Source organism: Psammomys obesus, unplaced genomic scaffold (genome assembly GCF_907164565.1).
Source record: "Psammomys obesus unplaced genomic scaffold, mPsaObe1.curated_primary_1811, whole genome shotgun sequence".
NCBI lineage: Eukaryota > Metazoa > Chordata > Mammalia > Rodentia > Muridae > Psammomys > Psammomys obesus.
The window spans coordinates 22084681-22102505 of NW_026596109.1; the positions used below are offsets into that span (position 1 = coordinate 22084681).

Below are 17825 nucleotides of genomic sequence, written 5' to 3' on the forward strand. Positions count from 1 at the left end.
CTTAAAGACTGGCACCATTGGAGTCCCCTGCTGTGCTTGTGGTTCCTGAGGCAAGTCCTCAGCTTCCATGCCTCCTGCTTTATCACCATGGCCTTTTTTTTTTTTTTTTTTTTTAAGATTTATTACTTATGCAGTGGTCTGTTTGCATGCCGGCCGGTAGGCCAGAAGAGGCCAGCAGATCTCACTAAAGATGGTTGTGAGGCACCATGTGGTTGCTGGGAATTGAACTCAGGACCAGATCAGACAGTGCTTTTAATGTTTGAGCAGCTCTCCAGCCCAGCGTGGACTTTTAATGTCTGAGCCATCTCTCCAGGACACTGTGGACTTTTAACCCTCTGGATTTAAACCTTGGGCCATGGTGTTTTATCACAGCAACAGAAAAGTAATACACTGTTCATGTGATAAACATATTAGAACATTTAATTTTTGAAACAGGGTCTCAAAATGTATAGATAGCCCTGGCTGGCCTGGAACTCAAAGAAATCCATCTGCCTCTGCCACCTGAGTGCTGGGATTAAAGGTATATACCACCATACCCTGGTGTTAAACCAAACTAAAAAACTTGCAAATATGGGTCATCAAGATAGCCTGACAACTTGTGAGTTTGATGCCTGAAACCCACATGGTGAAGAGAACTAATCTGTTCCCAAGTTATCTTATTTCCAAGCATCCTATCATGTACATTGCTCCCCAATATGCAAACAAAATAAAAAGGAAATTATAAAAATCTTGCATTTGGCTGAGAATACTGACTCATACCTGTAATCTCAGCATTCATTTGAGAGGTTCAGGTGGGAGGTTCAGGGAGATAGCATAAAGCCCTGGGTTTCATCCCCAGCATTGTACAAACTGGGCACCACAGTGCCCACCTGTAACGGCTATCCAGGGTACCCTGTCTCAAAGAACCAAGGAACCAGCCTTTAATCTCAGCACTCGGGGAGACAGAGGCAGGTGGATCTCTGAGAGTCTGAGACCAGCCTGGTCTACAAAGTGATCCAGGACAGCTAGGGCTACGCAGAAAAAGCCTTTTCCAAACAACAAACCAACCAAACACAACCACAAATAAACAAAAAATTAACAGAATATACAGGAATAAGCAACAACAACAAAAACCCCAACAAGGTTAAACTTTAAGGGTACGTGTAGCTTGCCAACAGGCTTTTCCTATAAAGTATCAAAAACAGTATAAATTGAGTGACAAATATGCAGTTTGAGACCAAATATTTAATATTTTCATTAAATTGTTTCAATACAATTTCAAACAAATGCCAACTGGAAGACAATGTCCAAAAACTCTGAAGAAGCTAGCCTCCAGATGAGAAGAACTCCAAGGTGATCACCCTTCCATTTTAGCCCCAGTCTGTCTGTCCATGATGGTGTCAGTTGGCCATTCTTTTCCAGATTATCGAGTATTTACCTGATTTAAAAAAAAAAAATACTTAGGTTTCAAAACTTGTAATGATATCAAATGTTAGATGACGTTTAAGGTAATTATCTAAACTGCCTCATTTTTACAGGAAACAGTAGTTACGAACTGTTATCTTCTGACCCACCAAGTTAAACCAGTGAAACCTCAGACCCCCAGGAATGTTCACTCTACTCACCACATCATCAATTTTCAGGATGCTCCGTACAGTTTCAGTTGCAAGGGTCAAAGCACTGACAGACACCAACAGGGGCTGGACCACCATCTCCTCCAAAATGTTAGAAATTCCACCCTGCAGAGGAGCAGATGCCTTCAGGATTTGACCGCACACAACCAACCAGGAAGTGCCATACTTGGGATCCTGTAACACTCAAGAACTAGGATCTAGGCTTATTAGGATTCCCCCCATCTCTTCAACAGAACACTTAGTAAGGGGACAGCTATCACTCCTCTCTGCTCACCTGGCATGTTAACAGCTGATGCTCACAACACAACGACCATTATACTTAACACCCGCTTAACTAGTGCCCTCCCAAGCACCAATGAGGTAAGATGCTTTTACAACCCAGGAAATAAAGTGAGACTAACCTTCCTACAAGTTAGTAAATGGTAGCTGATGAGTGCTATTTCCCACAGCACCATCTTTATTCTGACGATATATTGTAACCTTTCCAGGTTTCAGGTTTGTATCCAAAATTACACTACTTTTAACCAATCAACAAGGACAAAACTAAACAATGTTTCCTTCTACCAACCTTTTCTTCCACAATGGTAAACATCACATTATTACCTTTCGGACATTAATGCCTGTAGTTTTTTCTCCTTGAGCATGCCGGTTTCTTAGTTCTGTTACTGTAGAAATGGGATTCAGGCCAGCATTTTCAGCTAGTGTAGACGGAATGACTTCCATAGCGTCTGCAAAAGCACGAACACAGTAGGACTCCATACCACTCAGTGTTCGAGAGTACTCAGTCAGTCTCAGGGCCAACTCTATTTCTGGGGCACCACCTCCTGCAATAAGAGCTCTGAAATTCACAAATATTTTTAGCTTAATTTACCTGAAAAGAAGTTTTTTTAAGTAACATTTTAACTTTTTAAACTTTTATTAATTACACTTTATTCACTTTGTATCCCCCCTGTAGCTCCCTCCCTTCCTCCCCCTTCTCCACAAATGCCCCTTCCCAAGCCCACTGGTAGAGGTCTTCTTTTCCTTCCTTCTGATCCTAGTCTATCAGGTCTTATCAGAAGTGGCTGCATTGTCTTCCTCTGTGGCTCCCCACTCAGGGGGAGGTGATCAGAGAGCAGCCAAACAGTTCATGTCAGAGATAGCCCCTGTTCCCATTACTATGGAACCCACTAGGACATGGGCTACATCTGTGCAGGGGTTCTAGGTTATCTCCATGCATGCTACTTGGTTGGAGTATCAGCAACATTTTAACTTTAAAAAGCCCAAAACACAGCAGTTTGTTCCTGGCCCAATTCTCCATCCTTTTTTAAAATTTTTTTCAAGACAGGTCATTCTGTGTAGCTTTGGCTGTCCTGGATTTGTAGACCAGGCTGGCCTCAAACTCAGAGAGATCTGACTTTCTCTGCCTCCTAGAGTGCTGGGATTACAGGCATTCACCACGCCTGGCCACTTCTCCATTGTTAATGGCAACAGGTGGATCCTGGGAGGCGGAGCAAGGCAGAAATGACAGGGTATGGCAACCTCAGGCAGAAGTGAGCACAGGAGAAAACACTTCAGACAGCCTCAGTGAGACAGCTCATTAACTGGGAGTGGGAACAAAGGCTATGAAAACCTTGGGGTTAAGTGGGGGCTATGGGCTGAGTGTACATCATCGGCCGGGGCCAGGGTGCTGAGGATGCCTCATTTACAGGAGGAATTCCAGGTGCTTCTGGACATTACATTTGAAGGGGAGAGGGAGTTTCACCTGGCTGCCGAGCTCAGTGGCCTCCTCAGAAGGGCAACGGTGGGGAATGGGACGAGTGCTCCAGGGCGTGAAGGGAGTCCTCCTCTGTCCGATCGCTCGGAAGGAGATGTCTGGGGTTTGGACATGCCCTGACCCCACTCTTGCTCCACGCCAGCCTACCTCCCAGTCCCATGGCCCCACAGTCTGGTTGTACCAACTGTGCTACATTCCAGCCCCTCAAACTAAAGTCTTCGGAATATGGAGGCCAGAAAGAGGATTCAGCAAACAAAGTACCTGACACCATGGGACTACATGATGGGAAGAACATAAATAAATAAAAATAGAAAAGCTTCCCCCAAACTTGTTCTTTGACCTCCACACTCGCCATGCTGTGCATGTGGCCACACACACACACACCCAAAATAAATGTAATAAAAATGTATTACTCAGTGATGATCGTATTACCTCTTCTTCACTAAGCACCGGATGACACAGAGAGCATCATGAATGGAGCGTTCAGCTTCTTCAATCACTAGCTTGTTAGAACCACGTACAACAATTGTAACTGTTTTGCCTGGGCTTGAACAACCTGTAATCTTTAGTGAATAAATTTCAAATTAAGTAATGGTAAAAGAAAAAAACAAACAAAAAAGGCAGAAAGTAGAGCTTAACTGTAACATTGTTACCTTGAACAGTTTTCCAGAGCCATTTAAACTGACTTCCTCTGCTAACTCAGCAGAACCCAGCATGTCGGGAGTGAACTGGTCAATATGAGCAACTGGTTTGGTTCCAATTGTCTGGGAAAAGAAAATCAAGTCTACACACCACGACCACACCATGTTGGAGACGTAACTCAATGGCAGAACAAGCACTTGTCTGGTATATTATTCAAACTGCTGGGACCAATACTCAACACTGCAAATCAAACAAAAGCACCTCCACGGCTGGAGACATGGCTTGGTAGTTAAACTGGCTGCTCTTCATAGCGCCATGTTAACTTCAGTTCTAGGGGGTTGCTTCAGGGCTCCCAGGGACCCATGCAGTACATAGACACATGCAGGAAAACTCATATACATAAAAAAAATCCTTAAACAACAAAACACTAACCATAACACAAAACCCACTAAAAATCAAACCCACCGTACATGCTAATATGTTTCTGCATTCACCAATGCTTACCTTACAGATGAACTCAATGTCTTCTCTTTCAATATCCTTAACCACCATAATCTTCATTTTATTCAGGAAATGTAATGCAAGATCACTAAGCGCATCTCTGGAATACAGAATGTTGTTATGCTGGGTTAAAAAAGTTACTGTTCAGTAGTTAAGATTTTATTTTACTGTTATTCAAATGGGCAATTGTGAAGGGAAACACTTTTAATGTTGAAAATTCCCTTTTTTTCTTTTTGAGATAATTTCTCATGTAGCCTTAGCTTCCTGGAACTCAGAAATCTGCCTCCTAAGTGTTGGGGTCAAAGGCTTGTGACATAGTGAACAGAAGTTCAAAATTCTTCTGAAGGGTTCTAATTATACTGGAAAACTTATACTGCAAAACTGTAACACAAGCAATTTGATCTTGATTCTTAAGAAATGAGCACATTTTGCTATGTGAACTGATACTGTATTTACTGATACTGTATATATTTAGAAGCATGATCCATTCCTACAAACTATCTTAGTAATAAGAATCCTATGACGCTAGCAAGACAGATAGATATTACCATCCCTGATGAAAGCTAAGAAAAACCAAATTTTAGGAACAATTTACTCAAGATCGGAGCACTGAGTGACTGGGGATTGGAAATCTTTCCCTGCTCATGAAGGACTCCATATATAAAGTGAGTACCTACGGTACCTTCTAGCTCATCAGGGAAGTAAATGGGAATATGCCTATCTACTATTAAAAACAACAAAACCTAGAAATGAAAGAGCGAGCTCAATTATCTGTGGACTACCCAAAGCATCTTATTTTCTAAGAAGACTCCTTTATTTATTATTTATACAGCATTCTGCCTGCATGTGTGCCTGCAGGCCAAAGGAGGGCACCAGATCTCATTAAAGATGGTTGTGAGCCACCATGTGGTTGCTGGATATTGAACTCAGGACTTCTGGAAGAACTGCCAGTGTTCTTAACCTCTGAGCCATCTCTTCAGCCTCCCAAAGCACTTTAAATAAATACCTTTTTTAGTGAATTAATTCAGCTGGTGTTTTTCACTGTTTTGTTTTTGAGACAGATCTTCACGTACCCCAAGCTAGCCTAGAATTTACCATGTAGCTGAAGCTGAACCTTGAACTCTCTGTCTATCTGCCCCCGCATCTTAAGTGCTAGCACATCCAGTTTAAGCCACGAAGATCAAACCCAGGGCATTGTGCATGTAGGCAAGCACCAACAACTAAGGCACATCCCTAGCCTCCAGCAGTTTTAGAACAGCTTCATAAAAATGTTTAATTTTTCCTTTTAAAACAACGTATGCGCATTCTGCCTGTGTGCACCTACACGCGCCACATGTGCACCTGCCATCCATGGTGTTCAACAGGTGCCTTCCCCGGAACTGGACTCACATGTTTGTGCGCCAACATGGGGGTGCTGGGAACCAAATCCAGGTTCCAGAGCAACAAATGACCTCAAAAACCAAGCCACTCTCCCACCTCTAATTTTTTTAAAAGGCCTCACGTATCTCAAATTGGCCTGACTCCTAGCAATCAGCCTCTGAGTATTGGCGTCATAGGCCCGAACAACTATGCTTAGCCTTAATTTTCTTAAAACCTTGATTAGAAAAATTATATCCAATGTTTAAGAGAAAATAGTCCTGTCTTTATTCATGAAAATACGGTGTGCCAAAATATTCACTCTAGATTTCCCATGCGTGTGAGACGAAGCAACTGTTTCTTTTGGGAAAAAAAAAAATTGCTGGGGTTGGTGGAAAGGCAAAGATGGTACAGTGGTTAACAGTGCTTGCTGCTCATGCAGAGGATTTGGGTTCGGTTCCTAGGCTTATAGCTACCTACAAATTCCAGTTCCAGGGCATCCAACACCTTCTAAACTCTCAGGGCTCTTGCGCATGCAGTGTACACCCTTAAGCGCATATACACGTAAGATAAGTCACTTATAAATCCAGGAATAAGAAAATAAAGTCCCAAACCTTAGGATGGACTTCTGTATGAGAAGGACATTACATCCTGTCTTCTTAATCTGCTTCACCAGATTTAAAATATAGGCTCTCTCTTCCCGAAGCACTCGATCCATTTGCGCATAGTCAGACACTACGATCTGGTTGTCCATCTGATTGGAGTGACACAGCAATTGTTTACAGCAAGACATGTAACGGGAAGCGAGACAAGCCCACACCAGCTACACGGATGCGCACAGGAAAAGGTCTAAAATGACATATATCAACAGAGCTGGTTCTATTTGTGTACATACACATCTACAGGGTTTCTCAGTCTATGTAGTTAAAGCTGTCCTGGAACTCACTGCAGACCAGGCTGGCCTTGAACTCAAGAGATCCACCTGCTTTTGACTTTAAACGTGGGATTGAACCTGTGTATCACCACTGCCCAGGTAAAGCTGGCTCTTTTTAAGCATACTGTCTATTGGTTTTGGGTGTTTGAAAGACAAGATGTAACGCAGGCTGGCCTTCAATTCACTCCTGGCACCACTGAGTGCTAGGATTACAGGTGTGTGTGACACCAGGCTCTATTGCTGCCCGAAATGTTTTGCAAGTACATTTCTGATAACTAAAAATGCAAATGGTTACTATACATGAAAATTTTCTACATATCCTTGTATGACAGAAATAATGTAAGCTGTACCCTTTTTACTTCGTGGCTTGGGACATTATTGCGGATGGCAGTGCATACCTTTAACACTAACAGGCAGGAGAGGCAGAGGCAGGTGGATCTCTGTGGGTTTAGTCCATCACAGACGAGTTCCAGAGAGAAGGAAGAGAGAGGAGAGAGAGGAAGGGAAAGGGGAGGAGGGAGGAAGAGAGTCAGACAGACCCTGTCTCTAACCAACTGACCAACAAAAAAACAAGATGACAAATCTTACTGTTGTCAAGAAATGAACCATTAATTCTTGTCCGGCTTCATCTTTTTTTTTTTTTTTTTTTTTTTTGAGAAAAAACAAATACTGAACAACATACCCATGTGCTGGCAGAATATAGTAAAACTACATCTGAAGCACCACATGCTCCTTTTAGAAAGGATACTAATACAGCAGTATCTTAAGAACGAAGTAGCTTTTAATAGTTTAGCTATCAAGTTAGTCTAGGCTCCACTTGCACAAATATCATTTCTGTGGACTCCAGTAGGGGACACCCCTGCTTTCAGAAATCTGGACAACGCGCAACCTCCAGGAATAAATGAATGTAACATGCACCCCGTTTTCTTCAGGCAAGCCCCGTAACCGCTGTCTGCACCTGCAACGTCACATGTAGCTGCAACAATTTCTGTTTTTGCCTCAGCTGTATTAATCCCTTTGAGATCTACATTTTATACATATACTATCATCAGCATTTTTCACTTTTATCTTAAAGTACCCATCAGAAAGTTAATCAATAGGAAATCACCTTGAATTTTACTTACATCTGTTTTAGGAGCAGATAAGCAAAACTGAATAAGCCCAATCTTGGCCTTTTCAACTCTTGTTATGCCAGAATTTGCCACTTTCTGTGTGAGAACAAGACCTTCCACCAGCTCACAGTCGTCTATTGTTCCACTAAGAAAAATAATCAGAGCAACAAAAAGTGCTTTGGTCCCATATTCATTCTGAGAACACATTCTACCCATACACTTCTATGCTACCGTAAGGAAACACAAGCAAGCCCTTGAGATTGCCATACCAATAGAGTTCAAGCCAACAATGTCTTCTAACGTTCACTTGCTGATAGTTATTGTTCACTTATATGACACCCACTGGCCCAGGAAGGTGATTAGTCTAAGGATGTACTTGTTGTAAAGGGGTTTTGTGGAGACAGAACCTCACTCTAGCCAGAGTGACAGAGCACTCACTAGATAGTCCAGGCTGACCTCATAGCTGGCCTCCCACCTCAACCTCCCAAATGCTGGGATTATATCTAGAACCATCACACCCAGCTCAATTCTTCAAAGTCACCTGGTTTTGGTAATACTAAGACCGAAACAGAGATGCTCACCCAAGCTTCTTAACTATCTTAATGTCCCTAAGATCAACACTGGTGGCTGTGGCTGGATCAATCACTTTCATCACCGCATTAACACTCATCGGAGAGAGTAAACTTGAATACTGAGAGACAACCTAGATTCAAAACACAAAGTTACTTCCACATAGGCAGTAATTTAAAAAACACACACCCATTCAGGATTTACAAGATCTTATCCTCATCTGTTTGGATATGGTACAGAGAATACCCACAGAAGACACTGCAGTTAAAGCTATTTTTCCCACCCAGTTTGCCAGTTGTCAGATATAGAAATAAAAACATGTATGTTTTTAAAAAAAATTACAACATTTGGCACTATCTAGATTGTCAATAGATTTATAGAAAACAAACAAAGGGGGCTGAAGAGATGGCTCAGAGGTTAAGAACACTGGCTGTTCTTCCAAAGGTCTTGAGTTCAATTCCCAGCAACCACATGGTGGCTTACAACCATCTATACTGAGATCTGGTGCCCTCTTCTGGCCTGATGGCATGCATGCAGGCAGGATCCTGTACTGCATAATGAATCAACAAATAAATCTTAAAGGCATCTACTTTTATGTACAGAGTTGCTACCTAAGTTGAATGTGTAATAAACTATCATTAGATTATTTCTATACCTAATGCCAAGGACTGACAAAACAGCAAATGGTTAGTATTCATCAAACTTCTTCAAGTCCTTGGCAGACTAAAACAAACAAACAAACAAACAAACAAACAAACTAGTACTAGCACACTAAAAAAAATTACTGTTTCTACCTAATACCATTTAGTTATTTTTTGTTTTGTTTGTTTTTGAGATAAGGCCTCACCATGTACCCTGGCTGGCCTGGAGCCTGCTTGGCCTCAGAGATCCGCTTGCCTCTACTGAGATTAAGGTATATACTGATATCATACCCTACCCTCTACCATCTAGATTTGTAATTACAGGAAATGAAATTGTACTGGGTGAAATCATGATAGAACAGATGGCAACATGAAACCCATTAATATTTGTTTATAATCTTAAAAAATTATGTGCATGGGTATTTTGTCTGCATGTATGCATCACGTGTGTGTCTGGTGCCTAGGGAGGCCTGAAGAGGGAGTGAGATCTCTTGGAACTGAATTTACAGATGGTTCCGAGTTGCCATGTAGACACAGACTGGGTCTTCTAAAATAGCAGCAAATATTCTTCAACTCTCTTCAAATCTCTTCAGAGTTGGCACACACGCCTCTAATCCCAGCCCTCTGGGAGGCAGAGGCAGGCGGATCTCTGTAACTTTGAGGCCAACCTGGTCTACAAAGTAAGTCCAGGGCAGCCAAGGCTACGAAGAGAAACCTTGCCTAAAAACAAACAAATACTCTCTTCAGCCCCAACTTTTAAATTTTTACTATTTCACCTGAAATTTCCTAAGAAATGTTTCCTCACTACTTTTTATCCTGTAAGTAAGAAAAGCATCACATATATTAAGAGCTGGACAGTGGATGCACAATCCAGAGTTCAAATGCCAGGTCCATTTCTTTCAAGTGTGCCACTGATAAGCTGTTTAACTTTATTTTCCCACCTGTAAAAGGGAATGACACACAAAATCCTGAAGAGAGTACATAAAAAAAAAAAAAAAAAATAGGACAATAGTTGCAGAATATTAAATAAAAACTATCTCTACTGACAAAGACTACTAATTCTTGTTTTGTTTTCAAATCAGGTTTTCTCAGCGTAGCCCTGGTTATCCTGGAACTCACTTTGTAGATCAGGCTGTCCTAAAACTTGGAGAAGCCTATCTCTGCTTTTGCCTCCCAAGTGCTGGGATCAAAAGTATGTGACATCATGTCTGCATAGAAACTCCTACTAATTTTTTTGTCAGCTTCACCGATTCAATTTTTAAAATCAATTCAGATATAGAAATTATCACCCCGTTGTTCTTGAGGCAACATTAGATACAGCACAGCATTCAATGATCACAGCACCGTCACACACCTTTAACTCTAACTGTCCTGAAGTGGTGGTCTCACCTTTGAATTCAGTGAAGTGGTTGCGCTATTTAACAATGTTTCTCTGTCGCTCAGCTGCACAGGTCGAGACATGTCAGTAAGGACTTCAAGACCCTTTTCCAAAGCTTTTTGGAATGACTCCGAAATGATGGTTGGATGTATACCTGTTATTTATGAACTAAGTTGATTATGACAAAGTACTTATTTGTCCTACTTTAAAATATCTTACTCATTAAAATGTCCCTTTTCTCTGTTGTGGTCCTAAGGTTGAGCCCAGGACCCTCCTGCATGGTAGGAAAATTCAAAACTACTAAGCTATACCCCACATCTCCAAACACTCTTGATACAAATTTATAGTTCAGTTGTAAATAGCATGACTTAAATAACTGATTAATTACGGTTAACGATCAACTCCTCAAACTAAAACAGATCAAGTACATTCTCAAGCAATATTAAAGCTGAAACTAAATTTATGGTTTCTAAACCATCACACATACATTTATCTTAAAGCACAGTGACTGAAGAGTTACTATGATAAACACTACTTATCAAAGCAACAGCTCTTATTTTCTCATCTAAAACCAAAATATCTAAACCTGGAATTAGTAATACTCCTATTATCTAATTTTGGAAAGCAGAATTCTATTTATTTCTATAAAGAAAAGCGTTGCAAAAATCAGAAGCAAAACAGAAATTCTTGGGTAAAAAAGTCACTAATTCAAATATTCGATCACACATTATTTAATAACTTGGCTTTCTATAAGTTTGTCTTTTCAAAAAGAATTTTGTCATTCTTGAGTAATAAAAAGCATATTCTACATACCTTTCTGCAGAAGCTTGGTACAGGAGTCTAGAAGAGAGCCAGCAATGATGACAACTGACGTGGTGCCATCCCCTGCTTCTATGTCTTGAGCTTTAGACAGCTCTACCAGCTATGTGAACAGAACATATCAAGACGGTAAGAGAACCCAGTAACACCTAACTCAACGAATCCCACCAATGTCACTGACACAGAATTAGAAAATGCAATACTTTCCTGACATCTCATTTTTTAGTTTCCTTTGTGTTTCATTTAACGATTAAAACCAATTTGTTTGTGGCATACAAAATTGTTCTTATAATGATTTCTAGTTTAGATTGTGGATTGTAAAGTGAAGTTCTCAAAAAATTCTCTTTAAAGTCCTATCTAAAAGCATCAATACTTGGCTGGGATATGGCACAGCTGGGAGAGTGCTTGCCTAGCCCGCATGAAGCCCTCTCTGGGTTTGAGCCTCAAAACAGCATAAAGGTGGGGTGGTACACACTCAATTCCAGTGCCTGGGTGAAGACGGCAGGACCAGAAGCCCAAGGCTATCCTTCGCTACAGCCAGGTCCAGGCTAATGTAGGCCAAAATGATGCTCTGCCTCAAAAAAGTGCATTAAAGCCTTACAGGTATCTCATACAGACGGAGAACCTACAAAGTCATTCATAAACACCTCTGTCAAGTTTTTCTGAAGTGACCACATAGAAGCATGATCTTATTTATTTACAGTCACCCTCAAAGTAGTGAAAGGAGACCTTTCGTGAAGCAGGGCTCTACGCTGTCTCTGATAGACTCAAACGATTCTCTCATGTCACAACCAGAGTACTTCAGTCCAGTGCTCTCCAACTGAGCTACTTTGGCACAACAGAACTTAGATTATAGGATTCCTAAACCACATATTTACTATTATAAGTTCTCACTTGCCGGAAGACTACTTGTGACTTTTTTTAGTTTATTTACTTTGTATCCCAGCTGTAGCCCCCTCCCTCATTCTCTTCCAATGCCACCCTCCCTCCTCATCTCCTCCTTGCCCCTCTCTAAGTCCACTGATAGGGGAGGTCCTCCTCCCCTTCCATCTGACCCTAGCTTATCAGGTCTCACCAGGACTGGCTGCAATGTCCTCCTCTGTGGCCTAGCTAGGCTACTCCTCCCACGGGGGGGGGGGGGGTAGGGAGGTCAAGGAGCTAGCCATAGAGTTCACACCAGAGACAGTCCCTGTTCCCCTTACTCGGAAAGCCACTTGGATACTGAGCTGCCATGGGCTATGTCCTAGCAGGGGTTCTAGGTTATATCCATGCATGGTCCCTGGTTGGAGAATCAGTCTCAGACAAGCTCCTGTACCCAGATATTACTTGTGGCTCTTGAATTAATATTTTAATAACCACCAGTGAAAACAATTTGTCATTAAAATATTTGTTTTAGAACTGTTCATGTTAAAAAAAGAAAAAAGAAAAAAAAAAAAAAAAGAAATGTGCATGTGGCTCAGTAGACAAGGTTTGCTGGGCATGCACAATGCCATGGGTTCAATCCACAGCACAGAACAAGCGAATAAAATTAGTTCTCTTATAGACACCTCACAAAGAGCAGTGTACATTTTTAGCATAAAGTTAAGAAATTCTCTGTTTAAACAGTATCAATTGTTTTTGTTGTTTTGTTTTCCGAGACAGGGTTTCTCTGTGTAGCCCTGGCTGTCCTCAAACTCACAGGCTAACAGCTAAGTGGTTTGTTTTTCAAATGTATTCAAAGCATACTGTGATAGAGTTAAATTGAATACTATCAGCCAGGTGCGGTGGCTCACACCTGTAATCCTGGCACTTGGGGAGGCAGAGGCAGGAGGATCTCTGTGAGTTCCGGGCCAGCTTGGTCTACAAAGCGAGTCTAAAACAAGCCAAGGCTACACAGAGACATCCTGTCTCAGGGGAAAAAACAAAACCAAAAAAACCCACAAAAAAAAAAAACCGCAACAACCAACAGCACTTAGCAGAGAGCACATGCCCACGACTATAATCCCTGTACTGAGGCTGACCAGTGAACACCAGGTCACCGGGGCACTTGTAAACACGTACCATTCTGGCCGCAGGGTGCAATACTTGCATTTGCTTCAGAATGGTGGCGCCATCATTCGTAATGGTCACGTCACCTTTCCCATCTTGAATCTGGAAAATGTTTTTACAAATTTTAATGCAGTGCTCTAAAATCTCTGTAACGCCTACCACTCCGTGCAACTTATGCATGCATATTGTTCAGTTTTAAACTCTCTCCTTCCACTCGTATAACATAAGCACGTTCAACTTCACAAAGGAAATGACGGCTCTGTTTGGGTCACTGTGTTATTAGGTGTAGCTGTGTGCGCACACCTGAGCACAGTGCTCGGCTGCCGGAAGCCCTGGGTCTAGTGATGGAAGCGGTCTGGGTCCTCTACATGAGGTATGCACCCTTAGCCACTAAGCCATCTCTCCAGCCCTGCTCAGGGCACTTAAATAATCTAGAGAAGATCAGTAAGTAAAACACGTGCTGCTCAGCATGAGAACCTCGGGTCAGGTCCACAAATCCGTAGCTAGCCACACTGGTTTGTCTCATTTTTGGTGGCTAACTCGCTCTCAATTTGAGGACACAAAATCAATCCATTAGACAGTATGTTTTACACTGCCAGTCAATTAAAAAAAATTTGAAAACTTGAACTGGGTATGGCAGCTAATGCTTGTAATCCTAGCACTACAGAGGCTGAGGCAGAAGGATTAAGCACAGGTTTCAAAGTAAATGACTAAATGAACCGTCAAACATGGCAGCACAGCCTGCGATCCCAGCACCTGAAGCAGAGTCAGGAGGATTAAAGGACTGTCTCAGCTTTTTTTTTTAACTGACTCAAATAACACACACAACCCAAAAAGCATTACGATATATAGTTAAATGCTACCTGAAGTAACCTCTCCTTTTGATGAATTTTAAGATATTTAGAGGGATTTGAGGAAGGAGGGGGTAGTACATACAAGGGCTCCAATTTAGGGCCTCGTTCCATTCTAGGCAAGAACTATTTGCCAGCTCTGAAAACAGCACAAACCTTTGTTAGGCCTTAGAATGTAAACAGGAGTTCTCAATAAGTATTTATTTATTTATTTATTTATTTATTTATTTATTTATTTATTTATTTATTTATTTATTTATTTTACCATTTTGTCCATTCCTTTAGGTCCAAGGCTTGTTCTAATGGCATCAGCAACCGCTGTTAAAATAGAAAGACACATATTAAACCAAGACTTTAAAAATAACCCTGTCAGAAACTATAATGCATATAAAACTACGCCTATGCCATTTTGAAGCTTCTTGTGAGAATCAAAATGTTACACTCTAGTCTTAAGATCTTAGAGTGTTATTTCCTCTTATTTCTCAAAACAGAACAAACATCCTAACATTTACACAACTCATTCATTCACCTTTTCTCTCCCCACAAGAACATTATCTGCCAAGAATACATATGTAGGACCTGTTGTGTAGCAATTTTTCTGTATTTCATAACTAGTTTGCTTTTGCACATATCAAGGGTAAATAACAATATTTCATTATTTCATGACTCTGGTCTAGCAGTCAATATCAAAGTTTTGGGTGATTTTAGTGGACCTGCTTTAGATATTCACTACCCAACGAAATACAGTATTTTAGAGGCTACATTTCTAGAAGCTTAATCTGTAGCACAAAGTAGTGACTTAAATGATTCACAGAGCTCCCGGGATTTTGTGTCTGCGCAATATGTCACCATTAATAAGAATTACTGTCTTTATTTGGGAGTGTGGGATGAATAACTGAATAACACCAAAATGAATTAAGTGCCCAGAACTAAATTCAAGCTGTATGTGACAGAAGCCTTTCTCTCTTTCTAGGGTTGTCTCAACTTGGAAAAACTGATTTGCCCTTTGCTCTTTTAGTAACTATCTAAATGGCTTCACATGGAACTTGGGTGACCGCTCCCTCCTATACTGCACAGCTCCTTCGGTCCTGCTGTAATATTTTGTGCACCCCACCTTTGAAAACGGGACTGCTGGATAGTTTATGTCAACCTGACACAAGCTAAAGTCATCTCAGACTTAATTAAGAAAATGCTAATTAAGACCTGCCTCTATGGCACACCCTTGTAGTCCCAGCACCAGAGAAGGCAGAGGTAGGTGGGATCTGAGTTCAAGGCCAGCCTGGTCTACAGGACAGCCAAGGCTACACAGAGAAACCCTGCTTCAACCCCTCACCCCAAAAGACTGGCTGCAGGCAAGCCTGTAGGGCAGTTCTTAGTGACTGATGGAGGAGTGAGGGCTGGTAGTCCTGGGTTCTCCAAGAAGGAAGCCGTAAGCAGCACTCTTCCATGGCCTCTGGGCCAGCTCCCGTCTTTAGGTTCCTGCTGTTTTCAGTTTGTGTCTTTACTTCTTCCAATGTCAGCCAAATAAACCCTTTTCTCCCCAACTTGTTTTTGTTTTCTCTCAGTAATAGAAACCGTAAGACAGCTGCCTGAAGTAAACTCATTTTATCATATAATGTGCATTCTGTCATTCAGATGGCCCTAGAATTCATCTCTCAACATCCCTATCATTCCACCACCACATATATACTCCGTAGATTCCTAGGTATTCTCTCCAGACTTCCAAAATAGTCCTAAATCGTCCATCTGGTCACCTTGACTTCATTTTATCCTGCACTCACCTTACAGCACTAGTGAGTCACCTAGGTAGGTGGGCAAAATACTCTCAAGGTGTACTTTATACACTCACATTTGATCCTCTCAGCAGCCCTGCAAATAACTGTCACCTCACACCTTAAGGCTGAACTGAAAATAAAGCCAGATGGTTTCCGGGATCTCAGGTCCTTGAAAGATACAACCGACCTTTCCAAATTCACCTCACACATCGTGATTCTTTTTCTCCAGTCCAAATAAAGAACCACATTCCAGACACACCCAGACAATAATCTCTAAGTTTTTTGTTTTGTTTTGTTTTGTTTTTTGCTTTTTGAGACAGGATTTCTCTATGTAGCTATAGACCAGGCTGGACTCGAACTCAAGAGTTCCGCCTGCCTCTGCCTCCTAAGTGCTGGGATTATAGGCATGCACTACCACACCCAGTTTAAGGCTTTGTTTTATGTGTGTGTGTATATATACACATATCCGTATATGCATATATTCACACCCCTTTTTCAGTTCGGTTTCTCTAAATCCTCACAATTACCGAAAGCAACACTTGCCCTAATTTACAGTAAGGGACCTCTGGCTCACAGGTTAATAAATACGCACGAACAGAGAACTCGGATCTGATGCACTGCCAGTTCAATGGAACCCACCCAACGTACACTGATTATCCACTTAGTACCACCGGGCCACACAAAGTTCATTTAAACTGAACCTTGAAGTACATACACCCTGCTGTCTAACATGGGTCTAATAGTCGGCCAAGCTTTAGTTCTGAGGCGTCAGATCTCAGGATCACTGCCTTCAGCCCTCGGTATTTTCTACCACTGTCGTCCGCACCAACGTGGCGAACATCGCACAAGCCTGCGGGGGAGTCAACGGAGCACTGCGACCCGCGACGGGGCGTGTCCACGGGCTGCCACGCTCGCGTTCGGGAGTGCTTAGGGAAGAGGCGCTCCGAGAGACGAGACAACCTTGAAGGCCGCACCCGCTGGGCCGGCCGGCGAGGGGCGATACCTTTGGCCGCGGAAATGTTGCTGAAGCGGATCTGGGCCGGCTTGTCGCGGTCCTGGTAGGCGCCTTTCCCGCGGCCGCCGGGCCCCGCGGCGGGCGCCCCGCTTCGGGGAGCTACGTTCTCCGGCATGGCGACCCTAGCGATGTCTGCGCGGGTTCGGGAGGACGGATGGACACGGATTCCGGCCTGCTGCGGAGTAACGGTCTCCGGCCGCCTCCTGCGCGAACCTTCCAGAAAGCGACGCCGGCGCAGGAGGCGGAAGCCGGGCCGGGGGCCTGCGGCAGAACCGGCGCAGGTGTGACGTCAGAGGCTGTCCGCCGCGCGCCGGGTGCGGGGCGTGAGCGCGAGACGCGGCCTGAGAACGGTCGGTCTGGCCCTGTGTGTGGCTGCAGAGGCGGAGCGCGAGGTTTTGTAGGCGTGGTTGGGGATTGCCGTCCACCCTCCGTGGACGGGAGCCCTTAGCTCTTGCTGGATATGTTGAGGAAGCCGGACAGCCGGGGCTTTGTTCCGGAGTGGGCGTGGCGCAGCCGTCTTTTTCTCTGCTTCTAAATCTAAAGTCTGTCCCTAGTTTATTTACTTTGTAAACGTGTCGGAGGGGAGATTTGCTATGGGTAGAGTCTCCTTTTTTGTTTTGTGTTCATTTTGGCTGCCTAGGGACTTAAACACAACGGTTAACTGGCACAGAACCTTAATAGCTGTGGAGCGGTGACTGCCTCCCAGATGCGGTCTGCCTTCTAGTGAGGACAGCCGCCTCGCAACAGCCAGTAACTCTGAGGGAACGTAAACATCTTAATAACCGATCGGCAGTTACCTGCTGAACAAAGTGTGACGTCTTCACACCTTGAACC

General features: G+C 42.8%; 1 protein-coding gene across 1 annotated transcript; it reads right to left on the reverse strand.

Moving 5' to 3' along the window:
• Positions 1-1204: 1204 nt before the first annotated feature.
• Positions 1205-17245, reverse strand: Cct4 (chaperonin containing TCP1 subunit 4). The gene is made up of 14 exons (XM_055628960.1): positions 16980-17245; positions 14467-14519; positions 13363-13452; positions 11317-11425; positions 10515-10657; positions 8496-8617; positions 7927-8059; positions 6483-6622; positions 4516-4612; positions 4023-4133; positions 3802-3932; positions 2217-2451; positions 1605-1718; positions 1205-1417 (listed from the first exon to the last, which is right to left on the reverse strand). The coding sequence occupies exons 1-14, from the start codon at positions 17104-17106 to the stop codon at positions 1403-1405; spliced, it is 1620 nt and encodes a 539-aa protein (XP_055484935.1). The 5' UTR covers positions 17107-17245; the 3' UTR covers positions 1205-1402.
• Between the last annotated feature and the right edge of the window lie 580 nt (positions 17246-17825).